General features: G+C 39.6%; 4 protein-coding genes and 1 pseudogene across 6 annotated transcripts in view; 2 read left to right on the forward strand and 3 right to left on the reverse strand.

Moving 5' to 3' along the window:
* LOC149036580 (uncharacterized) overlaps positions 1-6,588 on the reverse strand; it is a 15,584-nt gene extending 8,996 nt beyond the window's left edge. The window contains exon 1 of the mRNA XM_089189388.1: positions 6,520-6,588. The gene's annotated coding sequence lies outside the window, so the exon portion shown is untranslated. The remainder of the gene's footprint in view (positions 1-6,519) is intronic.
* On the forward strand, positions 840-2,836 carry LOC149036583 (uncharacterized). Its single transcript, XM_089189386.1, has 2 exons — positions 840-1,603; positions 1,764-2,836. Exons 1-2 carry the CDS (start codon positions 1,135-1,137, stop codon positions 2,510-2,512), a joined length of 1,218 nt encoding a protein of 405 aa, XP_089045512.1. The 5' UTR covers positions 840-1,134; the 3' UTR covers positions 2,513-2,836.
* LOC149036584 (uncharacterized) lies at positions 2,637-6,373 on the reverse strand (annotated as a pseudogene). The gene is made up of 3 exons (XR_016181621.1): positions 5,484-6,373; positions 4,884-5,175; positions 2,637-4,645 (listed from the first exon to the last, which is right to left on the reverse strand). The product of XR_016181621.1 is annotated as an uncharacterized LOC149036584 (transcript).
* Positions 6,589-6,879: 291 nt separating the features above from the next.
* On the reverse strand, positions 6,880-10,649 carry LOC149036585 (TNF receptor-associated factor 6-like). Of its 2 annotated transcripts, XM_089189409.1 has the most exons (4): positions 10,218-10,649; positions 8,516-8,696; positions 7,381-7,592; positions 6,880-7,064 (listed from the first exon to the last, which is right to left on the reverse strand). In XM_089189409.1, the coding sequence occupies exons 1-3, from the start codon at positions 10,625-10,627 to the stop codon at positions 7,455-7,457; spliced, it is 729 nt and encodes a 242-aa protein (XP_089045535.1). In that variant the 5' UTR covers positions 10,628-10,649; the 3' UTR covers positions 6,880-7,064; positions 7,381-7,454. The 2 variants fall into 2 exon arrangements, with proteins under 2 accessions (XP_089045535.1, XP_089045536.1); XM_089189410.1 differs by lacking the exon at positions 6,880-7,064 and having other exon boundaries at positions 7,454-7,592; positions 10,218-10,641.
* A 1,620-nt stretch (positions 10,650-12,269) lies between these two features.
* On the forward strand, positions 12,270-17,979 carry LOC149036586 (tetratricopeptide repeat protein 28-like). The gene is made up of 2 exons (XM_089189372.1): positions 12,270-16,475; positions 17,626-17,979. The coding sequence occupies exon 1, from the start codon at positions 14,735-14,737 to the stop codon at positions 16,208-16,210; it is 1,476 nt and encodes a 491-aa protein (XP_089045498.1). The 5' UTR covers positions 12,270-14,734; the 3' UTR covers positions 16,211-16,475; positions 17,626-17,979.
* Positions 17,980-19,625: the final 1,646 nt, after the last annotated feature.

The following is a 19,625-nucleotide window of genomic DNA, read 5'->3' on the forward strand; positions in this document are numbered from 1 at the left end:
TGAATATACCTCATGTTCCACTGCTTATAATTTGAAGCAATGTTGTGCAAAACAGAAGAGACAGGAAATGACTTCGTGAACAATTTTTTGTGCTTTTTCATTAGTTTTCTGCATTTCATTAAACGCAAAAGTTTTGTCAGTGAAATCCTAGATGGCTCTCTATCTCTGGATCTGCGACCCATCATTCGTAAAGGCTGTCGAAAATTTCTATATTGTCTATATTGTCGACGTAAATCAGGTTTCCTGAAGAGGTTTACCTTGGCTGGCCCATCAGTTACACTCACTTCACTAAAAGATGAATTTCGCTTATCGTGTGAATCACAACCAATAATCTTAACTGTATTTTCATAGTCAGAATCAGAGACAGTTCTCTCGAACCCCTGTTTACAAAACAATTCGAATTGCTGAAGCAAAGACGTTTGTTTAGCTTGTGAATGATCAGATGCTGCGCCCCGAAAGGCGATTTTTCTTTCCACAAGGAAGTTATTAGTTCCCAAGAGGGAATTGCTTGTGTCTCGAAAGACATGTTTACTTCCCATAAGGGAGTTATTTGTGTCCAAATGGACATTGTTTGTTCCCAAAAGGGAATTATTTTCATCTTGAGAAATTAGACTCACAACGAAATGCCATACACGGAGCAACAGAAGCTGCTGTTGGGCTACACGATCAGTCTCCCATCACGATTGCCAAACAAACACTTTGTTCAGGAATCGCTACTTTGTTTGAAAACTTGCAGAAACCGTCAAAAATCCTAGACGAAGTTTTAGCAGCAAACAACGGAAACAATGTTCGAGAGCTCTGTCTTGTTCCTAGAGTTAAATAGTACAAAACCATCGCTAATATACGATGGCCCACAAGGGACTCGCTGCAAAGAAAAAGAAACGCTGCAAACAAAAAAGTGAACGCTGCAAACAAAAAAGTGAACGCTGCAAACAAAAAAGTGAACGCTGCAAACAAAAAAGTGAACGCTGCAAACAAAAAAGTGATCGCTGCAAACAAAAAAGAACAGATCATGCGTGCGCATTATGCCCGAGGGACTGGATAGAGTTTTGCTCGTCTCCAGAGCCTACAAGTATTTCCCTCCATTTTTCAAACGTCCGTTCTCGTTGAAAAACTAATCAAAGAGTATTCGTAATGTTTTGTAGCCATTGTGGCATTGGGGATGCTCAAGAGAGTATCTGCGATAATTGTGTGACAGAAAAAGATGTAAACGAAGTGATAAAGCGCTATTTTCATCGTGGCTATCCTTATGACGCTATTGTGGGTCTTCTCAAGAAACGAGAAGGACTTCAAATGTGTGTGCGAACACTGAAGAGACGTCTGAGATGTCTCGGGTTAAAAAGGAAGGGCAATGCAAAGATAATGGACGATTCAGAGATAAGAAATGTCATTCGTGAAGAAATGGAAGGCCCCGGAAGTTTATCAGGTTACAGAAGTATTTGGCACGCCCTGCGATTGCGGCACCATGTTCATGTTCCACGTAATTTGGTCGCAAAAATAATGAAGGAAATTGATCCTGATGGGGTAGAGGAGAGGAGATCTCGAAGGTTAAAGAGAAGAACGTTCAGCTCAAAAGGAGCCAATGCATCGTGGCATTTAGACGGTATTTGTTTTTTACTTCGTAAATCATAGTGGTGTATTGTAAATGTACATGTAGGAATGTAAAATCTTGCATCTAGCCTCATGCCCTTTCCACTTCAAGATTAGTTGGTTAGACGACTTATTTACTTAGATTTCTAATTTACAAATTTTATCTTTTTTAGGATATGACAAACTAAAACCTTATGGTTTCCCTATTCATGGTGCAGTGGATGGCTTCAGTAGAAGAATTTTATGGTTAGAAGTAACCCGGTCTAACAATGACCCTAAAGTAGTTGCAGCCTTCTACTTAAAACAAGTAAAGGAACTAGGTGGTTGCCCTTTGCTCCTGGTGACTGATTGTGGCTCAGAAAACGGTATTGCAGCTTCTATTCAGTGCATGTTTCGTACCAATGATCAAGATGAACTGGCCGGTGTGAAGTCTCATAGGTACTGCTCATCACCTGCAAATCAACGAATTGAAGGGTGGTGGTCCTTTTTCAGGCGAAATAGATCAAACTGGTGGATAAGCCTTTTCAAGGACATGGTTGATTATGGATTGCTTTGTGTGGGAAACACTCTTCATATGGAGTGCTTGTGGTTCTGTTTTTCAAAGCTTCTTCAGGATGACTTGGACAAAGTGAAAGATCATTGGAATAGTCACAAGATTTCCAAGTCTCCGTATAGTTCTGTTCATGGGGTACCAGATGTTATGTACTTCCTACCAGAATATCATAGACATGAAGAATGTCTAGTTTCTGTGCCAGAACAACTAGTGGAGGATATGGATGTGCATTGCCAGAGTGAGAGGGAAGACAATATCTACCTTGAATACTTTGAATATATTTTGGAAACTAAAGGCTGGGTTTACCCTAGTACACCAAGAGAGGCCATAAGATTATATCAACACATAACAGAATTGCAGAATGATTAACTGAAAAAAAAATTAATGACTTGGGACATTTCTTCTACAGCGAAGCAATTCCTGTGTGAATTGAATGTGATATTCAAAGGCTTGTCACTTATCAGTCTATTGAATCAAATAACTAAAGATGACGTTGTAAAATTGTCATAACTTTTTTAATGTTTCATCAACACAACAGTTAGCATGCATGTTAAGGCCACCATCCAAAGTCTGAAAATTACATTCAATTTGATAATTTTATTACAGTATTAACAATCAATACTACCAAGGTGTAACATTTTGGCATGTAAAAGCTTTGATCTGCACATATGAATAAATAAACATTACTTGAAATTTGTGGTTATCAATATTGTTCTATAGATCACATTTTCTAAAGCCACAAACAGTGGGAAAGGACAGCAGTCAGTTTGCATTCCAAGGGATTATTGAGATATGGACAGTGGAAAGGCTTCCTTGACAGAAATCAACATGTCCCAGAATGGCTGAAATATAAACATGAATAATTCCAGTGACAATTATTGTCACTGGTTTTTCTACCAATTTTTATAACACTGTCTTCACATGACAAAGAATGGGAAACCCTTTGCTGTTTTTCTGTCCACACCCAATCACCTATTTTTCTGATTGACCTTATTACAAAACAACAACACCACCAAGATAACTAAACTCAAATTGATCAAAAATGTGTGAGTAATATTGTTTTAACAAATTGACAAGAATTTTAACAAAAAATTGTCTTCCTTGATATATTTTTATATGTAGTCAACATTGTACATTATTTTAAAATTCTTTAGTTCTAAGAGCCATTTAAGGTAAAGTCTAACTCAACATACAAAATTTCAAACCTTTTAACCCTTTAACTCACAGATCAAATTTGTAATTCTCCTAAATGTCAACTATACAATTCTTATAATGCTAGTTCAGAGAAGTTAGTATTGGATCAACTTATTATCCCCAAATTGATATTTTTCTTTATTCTCAACACTTATCTGGTTGACATTGTATTGATACTGTAAAGATAAATTCTGTCTTGATCACTAATGGAAGTTAAAGGGTTAAAAACACTCAAAAATTTGACCACTGCACAATGTCATTAAACAATATTGAAATGCCATGCCTCTTTGTTTTGCAGTAATTCACTGAATTCTTCTGACAGCTCATTGTATGACTGGTATGATGATGGGATTTCTAGTAGTGGTCCACATGTATGTGCTACAGGTCTACGAGAGGTGCCCTCAAGAGCCGAAAATGTCACCTCAATGCTATCACAGCTTATGATATCACTTCCAGTAATAAACTGCAGGAACACTGACAACGAACTTCCCTGTAATGAACGGATATATTTTTTTAAATGGTCCAGGCACTGTCGTTCTTGGTCAGTTACTGGCTCTGATTTGATTAATTTCACAATCTTTTTGGCAGTAGGCCTCTTAATGTCATAAAGATTCTCTAGAGTTACAAGAGATTGGAAATCTGGGAAAGCAATCAAAGGTTTCAAAATAGGTGCCCAGCAATTTGTGACATATCGAGGCTTCTGAATGATTTCCTGGTGAGCAAGTTCAGAAACAATCTGCAATATGTTTTCTTTTGTGGGAGTTCGATAACACTTGTAATTAGAGAGAAAATCAAACACGTCATCATTATCATCATCAAAACTTTCCTTAAGACATTTCTCAAGAGTCTCCCTTTCATCTTCTGAAATGTATAGATGGAAGGAAGAAAGCAAAAAATCACTTGTTATGTTCTCTTCACCAAAAAGGCATAATGCAACAAAAGCTCGTGACAATGGAAGAGGAAAATATCTCTCCTTTATGTACCCATACATTAGAATTCTGGCAATTGCTTGCCATTCAGCTCTTTGATAATCATGTCTGATAGCAGGCACTTTTTCTTGAGCTCCTACTGTAAGTGAGTTAAAGAATTGATTCCAGAAAGTGGATAATGCATCACGTAAAACACCAGCCCCTTTTCCCTCTTCCTCCCTACCATTGCTGCCAATAAAGGTCACATCTAGATTAACATGAAGTATTGTAGGATCCTTAAAGGTTTCGATCAAATTATCCTTAAGTAAAGCCCTATACAGAATTATCTTTTGAACAGGACCCTCTGTTAAAAGAGCTTCAACATCTACAGCATCTGCACCTATCAAAAAATCAATCAATTTATGAATAAATAACTGCTACATAATGTACATTTAGAAACTGATTTTAGCAATGTTCTTCTTGTATCATGTTGTCTACCATTCTATAGAGGTGTCTCTGTATTTCTTGACTGAACATGCACAAGCTTTTATTGCATTTAATATGACTTTTTAAATTAATAAGAATATCACATGGGTACACAATTCAGAGAAAACTTACAAAAGCAGATTTTCACTGACCTGTGACTGCTGAGTGAACCCCTTGAGTTAATGTATCTGAGTTTGCAGCTGTCTGGGCTGTGGATATGTTGCTTGCAGCTGTCTGGGTTATGAGTGTGCTACTTGTAGCTGTATGGGTTGTAACTGTGTTCCTTGTTGCTGTGTGGGTTGTAACTGCAGTGTTCCTTGCCACTGAGGGGGTAGTAATTGTGTTCCCTGTTGCTGTGAGGAATGTGGATGTATTTGTGACAGTATGGTTCAGCCTACAGCCTATATCTCCTTCACTTTCAGTTCCTTGTGCCATTTTCGTCAACTGTAATGTGAATATGAAAACTGAATCATTAATCATCATCACTACAGTCAAATCAAACGAATCTTTAACCCCTCACTCACTGAGAAGAATGAAAGGGAATTGATTCTTGAATGAGCTAATAAGCATATTACCATAATCTGAATCAAAGAAAAATAAAAATCAAACCAATCTGAAATACGTCAAACCAAGGAAAATTTGAACTACAGTATGTATATCAATCAAGATTTAGATCAATTTATTTCCACGTAGGGCTTTTTCGTTACGAAAAATAACACTGTAATCTATGGTAGTAATTAAAATCTTCATACCTCTTCGTAAGTTGGCAAACTGACATCACTTTCATCACTGTAATACGATTTCAAAAACAAAGCATCCATGATAGCTGTTGTTTTGCAGAGGTATAAGGTAATTCGGCCGTAAGGCTTCCCTAATTCCTCCTTGTATCGTTGTAGTGTAAACGGTTCCGTTCCCCCTGGAAGGCACTTCACTTCGGTTCTGTCAGGATACAACAACGTAAAACTACTGGCACCATATAAGCTTAAGTCGCTGTTGAACTTCACCATCTTTTCGGCTCCTTTCCTGAGAAGTTCCTCCGCACCAATTGATGGAAAGACTTTAAGCGGCAATGACGACCCTCTAATCGCTTTCAATTGTCCGTCTTTTAACCTGATAAGACCTATTTGTATAGTGACTTATTCTCGCTGTTTTCCTTTTTCACTTTCTTCACAGATTTACTAACAAACCTCGAACTTCGTTCTTTCCTTTTTTTATCTCTGTACTCGTCAAACGTAAGTATAGTGTTATCTTCATCTTTCACACCTTTCGTTAACCCGCAAACTTCGCAAAATCTCGCATCAGCGATAAATCTGGCACCACAACCCGCGCAAAACATGCCTTCTTCTTCTGGCATGAATTGGCGAAAGGAGTAAAGGAGAAAATGCGCGGGAATTGGGAAATGTCTTGCTGACCAATGGAATCGCGGGGTCCGTGAAAGTGCGCACGCAACCTTTTTTAAATTTTTTGTTTGCAGCGTTCACTTTTTTGTTTGCAGCGTTCACTTTTTTGTTTGCAGCGTTCACTTTTTTGTTTGCAGCGTTCACTTTTTTGTTTGCAGCGTTCACTTTTTTGTTTGCAGCGTTCACTTTTTTGTTTGCAGCGTTCACTTTTTTGTTTGCAGCATTCACTTTTTTATTTGCAGCATCACTTTTTTTTATTTGCAGCGATCACTTTTTTGTTTGCAGCATTCACTTTTTTGTTTGCAGCGTTCACTTTTTTGTTTGCAGCGTTTCTTTTTCTTTGCAGCGAGTCCCTTGTGGGCCATCGTACTAATATATGACAACTTACCTCAGAATCCACCGCCGCCCAGAAACAGATCGGAAAACGTTGCTTCGACGTTCACCATGTGCTCATGTGATATGCGAAGAAATACCGACTGTGAAATCTCAACCTCGTTCTCAGGACCATTATTAAACGCTTGTCACAAACATACTTCGGACATGTCAATAAACCATCGACTAAGGAGTCGGCGTCCCATCGGCATTACTTCGGCTTTCCGAATTACGCAAACATACTTCGGACATGTCAATAAACCATCGACTAAGGAGTCCGCGTTCCATCGGCATTACTTCGACTTTCCGAATTACGTACTCACTCACTTACTTACAACACGCTGACAATACGGTTTAGCTTCTATGAAGCTGAAACCATAAAAACCTGAAGTGAGCTATACGTGGCCGTAGATGCCTACTGTTATTTTAAATTCCAAATCCTGGTCATTCGGGTACTGTCCGAAGTCGACGTCCATACTGACAACACCCCCTTCGTCTACAAGCGTTGGACGGGGTGTTTCAACCACTTTCTGCACCCCCTCATCTTTAAGTAATGCAATTCTGAAAAAAAAAAATAAAGTAAGGAACTGTTGAATCAGCTCTGATTAATTTTTGAAATATTCCTCAACTTATTAAGCTTGCCACAGCTAAAGTGCAACTGGCTCGTAATGCCATTTAGTTTGCTATCAATTATGAAAAAAAAAAAAAGAAAAGAAAAGCCGCTATCGATAGCCAATCACAAGAGAGAAAAGTACCGCTAACAGACAACATCGAATCTAGATCGTGAAACGGAGTTTTTTTTGGAAATGGATGAGTTCTATTTTTTTACCTACGTCAAATGTGGCCTAAGCCTTCACCAACATTAACCTGTCCCTACCTTAAACTGATCGTGAGTGGCATCGATGAGACCAGCTGCTCCAACATAAACTTCTGAGGAGTTGAATTTCTCGCCTAAATGAATCTCAACGTACTTCTTTCTACGTTGAAGAAGGGACTTGCGGCATCTTTGCCATCAGCCAGGTCGGACATTTTAACGGCCCAACGAAAACTCTTTCTTATTTTTAAAACTTTGTGTACTGTTTCATCAGCCTAAAAAAAGTCAGCAAGGTATAAGTCAGTATACAGTCAAATGTCTCCTCAAAACGCTCCGCGTACTCATCGCGCAGAAGCCGCGACACACCCAGGTACCTTTTAATTCCATCTGCGGTAAATTTGAACCGTCCTCCAAGAAAAGAGAGCGAAAAAATAGAGAAAATGGCTATAAATCGCCCACTTGCGCCTGCGTTTTTCACTCTTGGTAAAAAACTAATTGCCTTAGCTATTTGCCGGCATATGGGTTTTGTAGAAGAGGTTTCAATGAACAAATTAATACTAAAGTTTGTTTTCTGCGGTTTCTATAACCATTATCGAAACCGCTTTGAAAATTAGAAATTTTAGATGCATTTGAGTATGGAAGCTGATCTCCAGGTTGAAAAATCCGATGAAGTATTCGCGAAACTTCAGAGTCAGCATATGGAAAAGTTACTTCCATTTCTCAGGAGGGCTTGTGAAAATTTTCTCTGTCGTACGAGGCTTAGAAGTACCATCAAAACCGATTTTTTTGAAGCAACCTTTGGCCACCCTAAATTTTACGTCGAGAAGCACGGTTGACCGATTTTTAAAACTCCCGCGAGTGTATCAATATATGCAAAACTCCGCCTCTGTAAGCAATAGCGCGCAAGCCACTGCAACTAAGCAGTGAAATTGACAACTGCACTGACTATACTGCCTTTCGCAAGCTTTACAATTGACAGAATTCGGAAACGTAACCATTGGCAACGTTTATCACACCAGGTAAATCGTAACACTCTTCGTTTGCTGCAGCAACAGAAACAACAAGATCTTCTTAAAAATTTAGAATTCTGCCATGTAGACCATTGAGGAAAAAAGAGCGGCAGCCATGATACAGAAGAATAAACTGAAACTATAACTGTTACACTATATCAAGGTAAACTCAGACGAACGTCACCCACTTGATCAAATATTATTCCTCTTAGCCTCTCCACCTCTTGCTTCAGCAGCACCTGGTGACTTTCTTGGTACTGTTTATCGTGTTCCGCCTCCTCTTCAAGCGCGTAAAAATTGTGGCACCCCTTTACTGTACATTTTACCACACGTTGTGGACAATCGCCAAGGTGCAGGTGGATGTGCGATCTGTAAACATGAACAAATGAGTTAAATGCATCAATAAAGACTTTGAACAAACAGTCTGCTCAACTAAATATCAAGCCATTACAGTTACAAGATTGGGTAGTAATCCTTTTCCTAGTGTTCATACATTGTAAAGCAGACAAGCGATGCACCACAATAAAATCATCATCGCGCGGATTTTTATTTGATAACTCATCAAATTCCAGGAGAAGTAAACAAAGAAATGACCAGGAACTTGAGTTGTGTTGTCAAATAATGCAATCGTCACCCGAAAAAAAAACTTACAGACTAAACAAAGAAGACCTCGACTACAAAGAAATCTATCATATAGTCAATTAAAATATGTTTGAGAAGCGAACCTAAAAGCTTTGTTCCTTTCTAACAACAAAGGGAAGCGTATTTCGTTTCTCTAACAAAAAATAAAGCACATGGACGTTTCGTAAGCTGCTCCAAACCGTAATAAATAAATTTCGATTATCGCGTGCTACGATTTAGCAAAAAGTCAAGCGAGTAACATGCAAATAAAGTTCTGCTGTATCTATTTGCGAACTTCGTAACAAATAACTTACTACCTTGCGTAAGGTAAGTGTGGATTTTTTTTAACAATATTCTATTGTTTAAGCTTGTGACTGTTTTTTTTTAAACAATAGTAGTCTGATAGTATCATTTCCCTTTCGGTGTTAGGACTCAGTTCACTTTAGAACTACTTAACGATTTTTCTCGCTAGTTTAAAACTACGGTTATCAGGGATCGATAGTTCTCTCTGGTTTAACGCTTTAATAATTCGCAATCTTAGGTTGAGTAAAGTAAGCGACGTTTCTGAACAGCTGAGTGCCAATCTACTAGCGGGTTGGGAACGAAACGATTCCCACTGGGTACGAATCAACAGAGAACGAAAGGCCTGTGTGCTGCATTTTGTTGCTATAGAAACGAACAACGCTTCCTTTTGTTGTAAGAAAGGAACAACGCTTTCCGAATCGTTACTCAAACAAATCTCAGTTCTGAACAAACGATCGATTTCTGTGCAGTCGAAGTCTTCATAGCAATGTCATAAACAAAGATAAAGTTTCTCAAGCTTTTACAGAAAGTCTGTGGTACGAAACGAGTGAAAAAAAAAACCGCTTCATTTTGTTGTTAGAAACGAACAATGCTTTTAGAATCTTCATGGTGTTGTCGGAAACAAATGGCGCTTTAATAAAAAAGATTTCTCGTTTAATTGCCTAATTACAGTCTGAAAATCTGATCTTTTAAATTATTTGATTCTACGGCCGCCGACTTTTTTCGGGCAACACGACACAGGTTCCGGGCGACATGACTTCGGGCGACTCGACCGTAAACCATTCAGATCTATCGCTTAACCGTTTCAACTGTTTCTATCAATTACTTTCTATCGCTTTATGCATCGACTTAAATTTGCTGTTAGTTTCGGATCTCGAATTACGTTTGTAAGTGTGTCTTACTGTCTAGTTTTGGGTAACCTTAACTAGAAATGCATCGAGTGCCTCGGCTGTCAAACAAACTTACCTTGGTAACTGTTCTTCACACTGAAGTGGGCAGGGCCGTGGAATTTCTCGGCAGTTGTCCTCGTGGCTAGCAAGTGTCGATCTCTCCACTCCTATGTGGCAATGAAAACAAGGGACTTTTTCAAAGGGGCAGGATGCTATGTGCAGGTTCAGCGCATACCTCTCTGGTTTAACCAAGCAGCCACGAGGTCCATTGGGGCAGTCAATAACCATGAAGGGGCAAGTGTCCATGTACGTTTCCTTCTCGCTATGCATTCCAACCCAGGAGCAGCCGACATTAGTGCAACGCACCTGGATCCTTCCAATCAAAGCGCTAACTGTTACGTTAACGTTTAACTTGTCCCCTTCGATCCTTGCTCGACAGAGCGGGCAGGTGCAAGGTCTCGAGCCAATGCTCTGTTTGGAGATCATCTCCAGAAGGCAGGTCTTACAAGCACTGGGAAGAGAAATTTTTTTAGTTTCCTCATACGATTAGAAAGACCAGAAGTTCTAGTTCGATCACAAATCCTGTGACAAATTCTTAGTAACAATGAAACTTTTTGATTTTCAAATATGAATGTAGTTTAACTCAGGCACAACTGTCTATCACCTGAGTGAAATGTGAACAAAGGTAGAAAAAACTGAATATTAAAACCAAAACTCCTAGTAATTTTTTTTTATGCGATTATCATTTGGTATCTATTTGTTTATAACCTGTATGAGCTTTCTTAACGTTGATTTATTATATTCCAATTGTAACTGTTTTAAAACTAAAATTAATTCCATTGTCATTCCTTTAAGCCCATTTGCGGATAATCTTTAAGTTCTCTTTGAAGTTTGTAAGACTTTTCACTAATCTTCAGACTGCTCCAACATCGAGGATGTACATAATAGATTTTTGGCTTTTAACGTTCACTCACAAAAAGATGAAAGACAGAAATCGGTAGGAATATGATTCAACCTAAGGGCAAAATGTTTCTTTTACATCACGTGACGAGATGAAGGAACCAAAAAACCTAGGTCAAAGTATAATATATAGATTTAGCCAAGCCTAAAAGCGGAGCTCGTGTTTTTTTTTCCCCCGCACGTCTCAAGGGCACAACGCCTTGCCCCGGCCAGGACTAGAATCCGGGTCGCCCAACTCGCAGCCCAGTGCACTGACCACTGAACTACTGGACAAAGCCGTGGCGTTGGCGTGCCCGCGGTGCAGCTGACCACGCATGTTAAAAGAAGCACCTTGTACGGTCGAATGGTCGTACATCCAAATTTACTACTATTTTGCATAATTTTGGGGCTACGCTCTGCGAGCTCCGCTACTATTTACGACAGAGACCCAGTGAGTTAAGTCTAGTTTGTACGGTTCGCTTACCTGCGAGTTAACAAAGTTGATGTACTTCAACACGGAAGCTGAGTCAGTTCAGTAGTAAACTTGGTCTGCTGTCATTTCCAATTCTTCTCCAATAATTCTGGAGAGCCTTACGCAGATAACACTGACTGTCAGTTCCAATATTGGAATTGAAATTTCATGTATGGGACTTGCTTCTTCCATGACAAATGCACAGTGAACTTGGTTAATGACATTTTTCAAACGGAGGTAAACGACGGCTGAAATTCATTATCATGGCCAATTTACATTGTCAACTCAGTTGGTAAAGCCAAATAGTTTTTTAATACCCCACCAAAGTTTCTTCAAAAACTTACCCCGTTGTTTATAGAAACTATGCATGTGGAAAGTTCTCATTGCAAAAGTTAAGATAAAGTCTGTCAGTTTCTTTTATCTTTGTCCAATGACTTTAAAGTCATGTAATGTTCTGCAACAATCCCAACTTGAGGAAAATGAAAGGTGACCAACCGACTTCCTCACTTTTTTGTTTTTGTTTTTGTTTTTAAGTGGATATTGTGAATTCTAACACTTTCAGCTTGTTACAAATAGTTTCCGGGTGTAATCGACCCAGCCCGTTTTTGTAACTTAACATGCGTGTTCCTGTTTGAAGTGACTCGTTATTAATCAAGATTATTGACCATTTAGTATTGTGTTACTAAAAATAATGTTTCCCTGTAATAACAGTTGAGGGTTGCAATGGAAACCTAACAGCAGAAGCCATGACACCTTTCACGAGCCTCGCCTTATTTGTTGCCCTGTTCTTGCTCAACTCAGATCGCATTCAGAAAGCCATTGAGATATGCAGCGAATGTTTGATTTTGCTAAATGGCACCGATCAAAACAGCAAAGACCAATTTGACTCAGCACTGCTACAATTTTACAGCGACATCTATATCATTCTTTTCAGCGCTTATCGTCATATCTCTGACTACATAAGTGCGGAAAGATACGGAAGGAAACTGTTTGACTTATACAGATGGTATGGAATTATGCTTTATAAACTTGGCAAAAGCCTAAAAGCAAAGGAATATTTTGAGAGGGCCCTTGCCATAACAACCAACATTGGCGACAGACGAGGGGAAGCATCATGTTATGGAAACCTAGGTACTGTGTTTACGTCGCTTGGCCAATACGACAAGGCTGAAGAGTATCTCCAAACAGCGCTTGTAATCAAAACTGAAATTGGCGACAGAGAAGGGGAAGCAACTGACTACGGAAACCTAGGTACTCTGTTTAAGTCGCTTGGCCAATACGACAAGGCTGAAGAGTATCTCCAAAAAGCGCTTGTCATCACAACTGAAATTGGCGACAGAGAAGGGGAGGCAACTGACTATGGAAAGCTAGGTACTGTGTTTAGGTCGCTTGGCCAATACGACAAGGCTGAAGAGTATCTCCAAAAAGCGCTTGTCCTCACAACTGAAATTGGCGACAGAGAAGGGGAGGCAATTGACTACGGAAACCTAGGTACTGTGTTTACGTCGCTTGGCCAATACGACAAGGCTGAAGAGTATCTCCAAAAAGCGCTTGTCATCACAACTGAAATTGGCGACAGAGAAGGGGAAGCATCATGTTATGGAAACCTAGGTACTGTGTTTCAGTCGCTTGGCCAATACGACAAGGCTGAAGAGTATCTCCAAAAAGCGCTTGTCATCACAACTGAAATTGGCGACAGAGAAGGGGAAGCATCATGTTATGGAAACCTAGGTACTGTGTTTCAGTCGCTTGGCCAATACGACAAGGCTGAAGAGTATCTCCGAAAAGCGCTTGTCATCAGAACTGAAATTGGCGACAGAGGAGGGGAAGCATGATGTTATGGAAACCTAGGTACTGTGTTTACGTCGGTTGGCCAATACGACAAGGCTGAAGAGTATCTCCAAAAAGCGCTTGTCATCACAACTGAAATTGGCGACAGAGGAGGGGAGGCAAGTGACTACGGAAACCTAGGTACTGTGTTTACGTCGCTTGGCCAATACGACAAGGCTGAAGAGTATCTCCAAAAAGCGCTTGTCATCACAACTGAAATTGGCCACAGACAAGGCGAAGCATCATGTTATGGAAACCTGGGTACTGTGTTTAAGTCGCTTGGCCAATACGACAAGGCTGAAGAGTATCTCCAAAAAGCGCTTGTCATCAGAACTGAAATTAGCGACAGAGAAGGGGAGGCATCTGACTACGGAAACCTGGGTACTGTGTTTAAGTCGCTTGGCCAATACGACAAGGCTGAAGAGTATCTCCGAAAAGCGCTTGTCATCAGAACTGAAATTGGCGACAGACGAGGGGAAGCATCATGTTATGGAAACCTAGGTACCGTGTTTAAGTCGCTTGGCCATTACGACAAGGCTGAAGAGTATCTCCAAAAAGCGCTTGTCATCACAACTGAAATTGGCCATAGACAAGGCGAAGCATCATGTTATGGAAACCTAGGTACTGTGTTTAGGTCGCTTGGCCAATACGACAAGGCTGAAGAGTATCTCCAAAAAGCGCTTGTCATCAGAACTGAAATTGGCGACAGAGGAGGGGAAGCATCATGTTATGGAAACCTAGGTACTCTGTTTAGGTCGCTTGGCCAATACGACAAGGCTGAAGAGTATCTCCAAAAAGCGCTTGTCATCACAACTGAAATTGGCGACAGAGAAGGGGAAGCATCATGTTATGGAAACCTAGGTACTGTGTTTAGGTTGCTTGGCCAATACGACAAGGCTGAAGAGTATCTCCAAAAAGCGCTTGTCATCAGAACTGAAATTGGCGACAGAGAAGGGGAAGCATCATGTTATGGAAACCTAGGTACTGTGTTTAAGTCGCTTGGCCAATACGACAAGGCTGAAGAGTATCTCCAAAAAGCGCTTGTCATCACAACTGAAATTGGCGACAGAGGAGGGGAAGCATCATGTTATGGAAACCTAGGTACTGTGTTTACGTCGCTTGGCCAATACGACAAGGCTGAAGAGTATCTCCAAAAAGCGCTTGTCATCAGAACTGAAATTGGCTACAGAGAAGGGGAGGCAAGTGACTACGGAAACCTAGGTACTGTGTTTAGGTTGCGTGGCCAATACGACAAGGCTGAAGAGTATCTCCAAAAAGCGCTTGTCATCACAACTGAAATTGGCGACAGAAGAGGGGAAGCATTATGTTATGGAAACCTAGGTACTGTGTTTATGTGGCTTGGCCAATACGACAAGGCTGAAGAGTATCTCCAAAAAGCGCTTGTCATCAGAACTGAAATTGGCCTCAGAGAAGGGGAGGCAACTGACTACGGAAACCTTGGAATTTTGTTTAGAACTGTTGGTGATTTTGAAGCTTCGGAAGTATGCTTGGAGAAAGCTTTATTCATATCCAGAGATATTGGAGATGGAAGAAACGAGTTTGAAATCCTCCGAGGCTACGCCGTGTTGTATTTATATCAAGATAAAATCAAAGACTCCCTCTCGTGTCTTCACCTGTGCATTGAAAAGTATGAGGAGCTGAGATATTTCTTGGGCGCCAATGATCAGTTCAAAACATCATTTCTGGAGGACACTGGAACATTCCCCTACAAGCTGCTTTGTACTTTGCTTTGTGACACCGAAAATGCTCGGGATGCTCTTTATGTTGAGGAGTTAGGTCAAGCTAGAGGCCTATCAGACTTAATGGCAGAGAAGTACTCGGTTGAAACGCACATCTCTGCTAATCGACAATCTTGGTTTGGCATTGAGGACATTTTAAGAAAGAAAAGAAACTGTACTTGTCTGTACATTTCTTATTTTCAGAATCGTCTGCATTTGTGGATCTTGAAAACAAGTGGAGTCCTTCACTATAGAAGAGTATCACCAGAAGAGAATCTAGTTCAGGCTGGGTTACCCAAAGATTTGTCTTTGAGTCAATTTTTGGATTATAATTTCCGGAGTCTTGGTATTTTGCCCACTAAAGATTGTGAAGATCGGTCTTTAAATACGATTAAATTGCAACCTCTCTCCCCCGCGCAAAGGAGCTCAGCAAGATTGCGACTCATGGAGGAGGACGAGGACGAGGATGAGGACGAGAAAGTGATTTCAAGTCTATACTTGTGTTACAAAATGTTCATTGCCCCCGTTTATGATTTGCTTGATGAGCCTGAAGTCATTATTGTTCCTGACCGCAGGTTGTACAAAGTTCCCTTTGCTGCCCTGAGTGAAAAGGAGGGAGCCGAATACTTGTCAGAGACTCATAAGATCCGTATCATTCCTTCGTTGACAACACTCAAGAACATTCAAGATAGTCCAGAGGACTATCACAGCAACACTGGTGCCTTGGTAATAGGCAATCCCAAGGTTAATTGGCTGCAATCATTGCCAGGTGCAAGAAAGGAAGCGGAGATGGTCGGACGACTGGTGGGTGTTCCGCCTCTAGTTGAAGAGAAAGCAACGAAGCAGGCGGTACTTCAGCGGATAAGTTCAGTGAGCTTGATACATTTTGCTGCCCATGGTAACGCAGAAAGAGGGGAAATTGCACTCTCCCCCAATCCCTGTCCCAACAGTCAAACTGCTATCCCACCGAAGGAAGCTTACATGTTGACGGTGGCGGATGTCTCACGAGTGAAAGTCAGAGCTAAACTGGTGGTACTTAGCTGCTGTCACAGTGGAAGTGGAGAGATAAGAGCCGAGGGAGTTATATGAATTGCCCGTGCGTTTTTAGGATCCGGTGCTCGCTCGGTGTTGGTTGCGCTGTGGGCCATTCCAGACTCAGCAACAGAGCAGCTGATGAGTCGGTTCTACGAACACCTCATTGAAGGTGGAAGTACCAGTGAATCCCTTCATCAGGCCATGAAGGGGATGAGAAAAAACCCCTTGAACAAAATCTCTGAGTGGGCTTCGTTTACGCTGATTGGAGATGATGTGAGACTCGAGTTTGACAACCAGCGGCAAGACTCCGTGAGAACAGGTATTTCATAAATTAAAGTTAAATTAGATGTGAGGATGGTTATGACTTACTGGTCGTTGTTACCTTGAACACCAAGGCTAGTTTAATATCTATCTATATATCTATATCTATATATATATATCTATATACATTTATATATATACATATTTATAGTTATATTTATATTTATGTACACACATATATATGTGTACATAAATATAAATATAAATATATATATAAATATATATATATATATATATATATATATATATATTAGACCTATACCATATAGACCTATACCATATTTCATACAGTGGACTGCCAATCGTCATGGATCATTTACATAATCGAGTGCAACATTTGCAAACTTCAATACATTGGCAAAAGCGAAACTGCATTTAACCTACGGTTAAACAATCACAGAAACCATATTAAAAAGGGAGTGAGTAGCTGCGAACTCACGGAACACTTTTTACATAACAAACGAACTCACGACTTTAACAATAATGTTACCATAACCATTATAGAGCAAATCCGAAAAGATCATTTAGAGACTGACAAAAAGAAAGAAGTTCTTAGAGAAAGAGAGATTTTTTGGCAAAGAACATTAAACTCCTTTCAGCCATATGGACTAAACAAAAGAACTGGATAAAGCTTTTACGCGAAAACCTTTATAAAGTTTTAGGTACATAAATTGTTTATAACATACGTTATAAAGGTTTTAAAACTGTTAACCAATTAGAAACACTAATTGTTTACGAGAGATTTTACTCAGCATTTAATTAAGCAACATGCACTGTACTACGTCACACAATTAACCAATTACGACTCTGTAACAATTGCATGTTAAGGCCCCTGAGGAAGGCAAATGCCGAAACGCGTCGGGTCTTGAATAAAGCGTTGAAAACGGAAGCACATTCTCCATTGTGCAAATTATATATATATATATATATATATATATTTACGTACCCTTTTTTTTCCTTTTTCAAGAGTTACTATCTCCGCTCTCTGGTGTAAAATATAGAATCTCACAGATGCCTCTCTACCAATGAGACACAAGTAATAGCCAATTATTTTTATATATCGTGCTTGGTGTAATTGTGTTTGCTTTATATCCAAAATATTAATTGAGGTAATAATAAATTGGGTTATTTCAAATTTTTTCTTGCAGGAAAAAAGACCCCGATAGAGTAAATAATGACAAGTACTCGAAGGGAACAGAGTTAAAAGACTTTTAGATGGATAAATTAAATAGAAATAAGTAGAGAAAATACTCTTCCAGTATTTCATCGACTTTAAAAAAAAAAGAGCTATCCCAGGTTAGGGGAGTTTTATTCCAATTTTTGCTGCTTTCTTTTCTAATATTCTCAGGAGGCAGTAATGATTATGTACTCAACAATTTTTTGTTTTTCACGCAAAAATTATGTTAGACACGAAACAATGTTGACTTACGTAAGGCTTTTGAGTAAAACGAATTCAGTAAAGTTAAGACAGTAGTTTAAGTATTAAACAAACCACTAAAATCTGGTTTAATTTTTGTGTTTTCAAGCCTTTTGTAAGGTTTAGTTATTAAGAATACCTTCCATATTTCAAGAATAATTTGATGTAGCATCTGAAGGGATCCTTGTCAACCACGCCTCTGTTTTTGTCAATATACGGATAACTGCGGAGAGATTCGTTTATACTCACTCAACGCCTAGCAGGAGTCGTGCCGGCACGTAAACACTTTTTAAGTGGCGTTAAGATAGGATTCGCAAAAGGAGAAGCGTTGCGCATCCTAAAAATAGGTCCGAAGCACTTCACATTTAAAAAAATCGTACAGAGCGTAAAAATACGACTAAAAGAGGGGAAAGAGTATACCTGACGAACTTCTGGAGAAATACGTGTCTGAAGTTATCTGCTCCAGTAGAGAAGGATCACTTCCGGCTTTACAAAAGCTCAAGAACACGCTGATGTGGAAATGTCACATTCAAAGTCACATCGCCAAAAAAACATTAAAGTATATCCTGGCCAGAACTGATCTTTGGAGACAGAAGTTTAAAATCGCTTGCAGATGGCGGGAGTGTCATGCGGGCATGTCAATACTTCAATTTTTAACTGGTCACTTTCCTCTTGTGCTATACACCCTGCGCGAAGCTTGTCGACTCTTAAATGCAGAAAAATCTCTGCCAATTGGCTATGAGTTAGATCTCTGAAATATGGTAGTAATCATGTCTTAGAATAAAGAGATCATCTGTTGTAGAATAAGTTGATTCTTAACACCCTGTATGTAAGGAATAACAGCAAAACCAGTCGCTGGTTCCCTTTCATCAAGAGCGTTACTATTTGTAACTGGTTTTTGGCAGTTATGGAGAAAAGTTTTTGTATAGCCATTTGCCCATTTGGATTTTAGTGAATAGCGAAACAACGTCGAAAGATACTAATTCTTCACAAGCGTTAAGAGTTTTATCTTTTATGAAATCCGCAAATTCGCAGGAATTTTTGACAGTGTAATCAGTATTCCCAACAACAGGCGACAAAATTCTCGCAAGATAACCAGAAATTGCATAAGTCGGAGAATTAACAAAAGAAAAAATGGGTCTCAAAGGAATTCCCGGTTTATGAATTTTAGGTAAGCCATAAAAACGTGGACATAAGCCGTCACTACTGTCTAACATTTTGTACGTAGAGTCACTAATTTTACCAGCTTTTTGCAAATCAAGCAACATTTTGTTTAACTTTCTTTGAGGTTTTACGGGTAGGATCAGAGTTTAAGACAGCATACGTACTCTTGTCATTAAGCAGAGTCAAAGCTTTGTCGTGATATTGCTGTTTGTCCATAACCACAACACAATTACCCTTGTCAGCAGATAATACGGGCCTGTCCGTATCCTTTTTGAGAGCTATAAGTGCATTGAAAACATCCTTTTGAATGTTTTTGGGGGGAGGTTTAGATCGTGACGATGGTGGTTTGCTTCCTGACGCTTATTTACACCTCGTCAGAAAAAAAAAAGGCCGCTAATTAGTGATCATATAAAAGGACCTCTTGTTACAGCGTTTAGATCACCCCTGATGAAGGCACTAGACAGGAGTGTCGAAACGTTTGGTCTATGAATTGTAACTTCGGTTACATTCATTAAATCTGCAAACCAGAGTAGCATCAAACTATGTCTGATTGGCCAGCTGGTTGCC

This window comes from Pocillopora damicornis, chromosome 12, assembly GCF_964200805.1.
Source record: "Pocillopora damicornis chromosome 12, jaPocDami1.2, whole genome shotgun sequence".
NCBI lineage: Eukaryota > Metazoa > Cnidaria > Anthozoa > Scleractinia > Pocilloporidae > Pocillopora > Pocillopora damicornis.

Bases quoted from the DNA above. Each gene is read 5' to 3' on its own strand.
- LOC149036583 (XM_089189386.1), top strand. From the start codon at position 1,135: ATGTTTTGTAGCCATTGTGGCATTGGGGATGCTCAAGAGAGTATCTGC. The intron at 1,604-1,763 runs GTATTTGTTTTT...TATCTTTTTTAG, and splicing joins TGCATCGTGGCATTTAGACG to GATATGACAAACTAAAACCT.
- LOC149036586 (XM_089189372.1), top strand. From the start codon at position 14,735: ATGTGGCTTGGCCAATACGACAAGGCTGAAGAGTATCTCCAAAAAGCG.
- LOC149036585 (XM_089189409.1), bottom strand. From the start codon at position 10,627: ATGATCTCCAAACAGAGCATTGGCTCGAGACCTTGCACCTGCCCGCTC. The intron at 8,697-10,217 runs GTAAGTTTGTTT...TCATGTTTACAG, and splicing joins TGTGAAGAACAGTTACCAAG to ATCGCACATCCACCTGCACC. The intron at 7,593-8,515 runs GTGGGTGACGTT...GACTTTTTTTAG, and splicing joins GAGGAATAATATTTGATCAA to GCTGATGAAACAGTACACAA.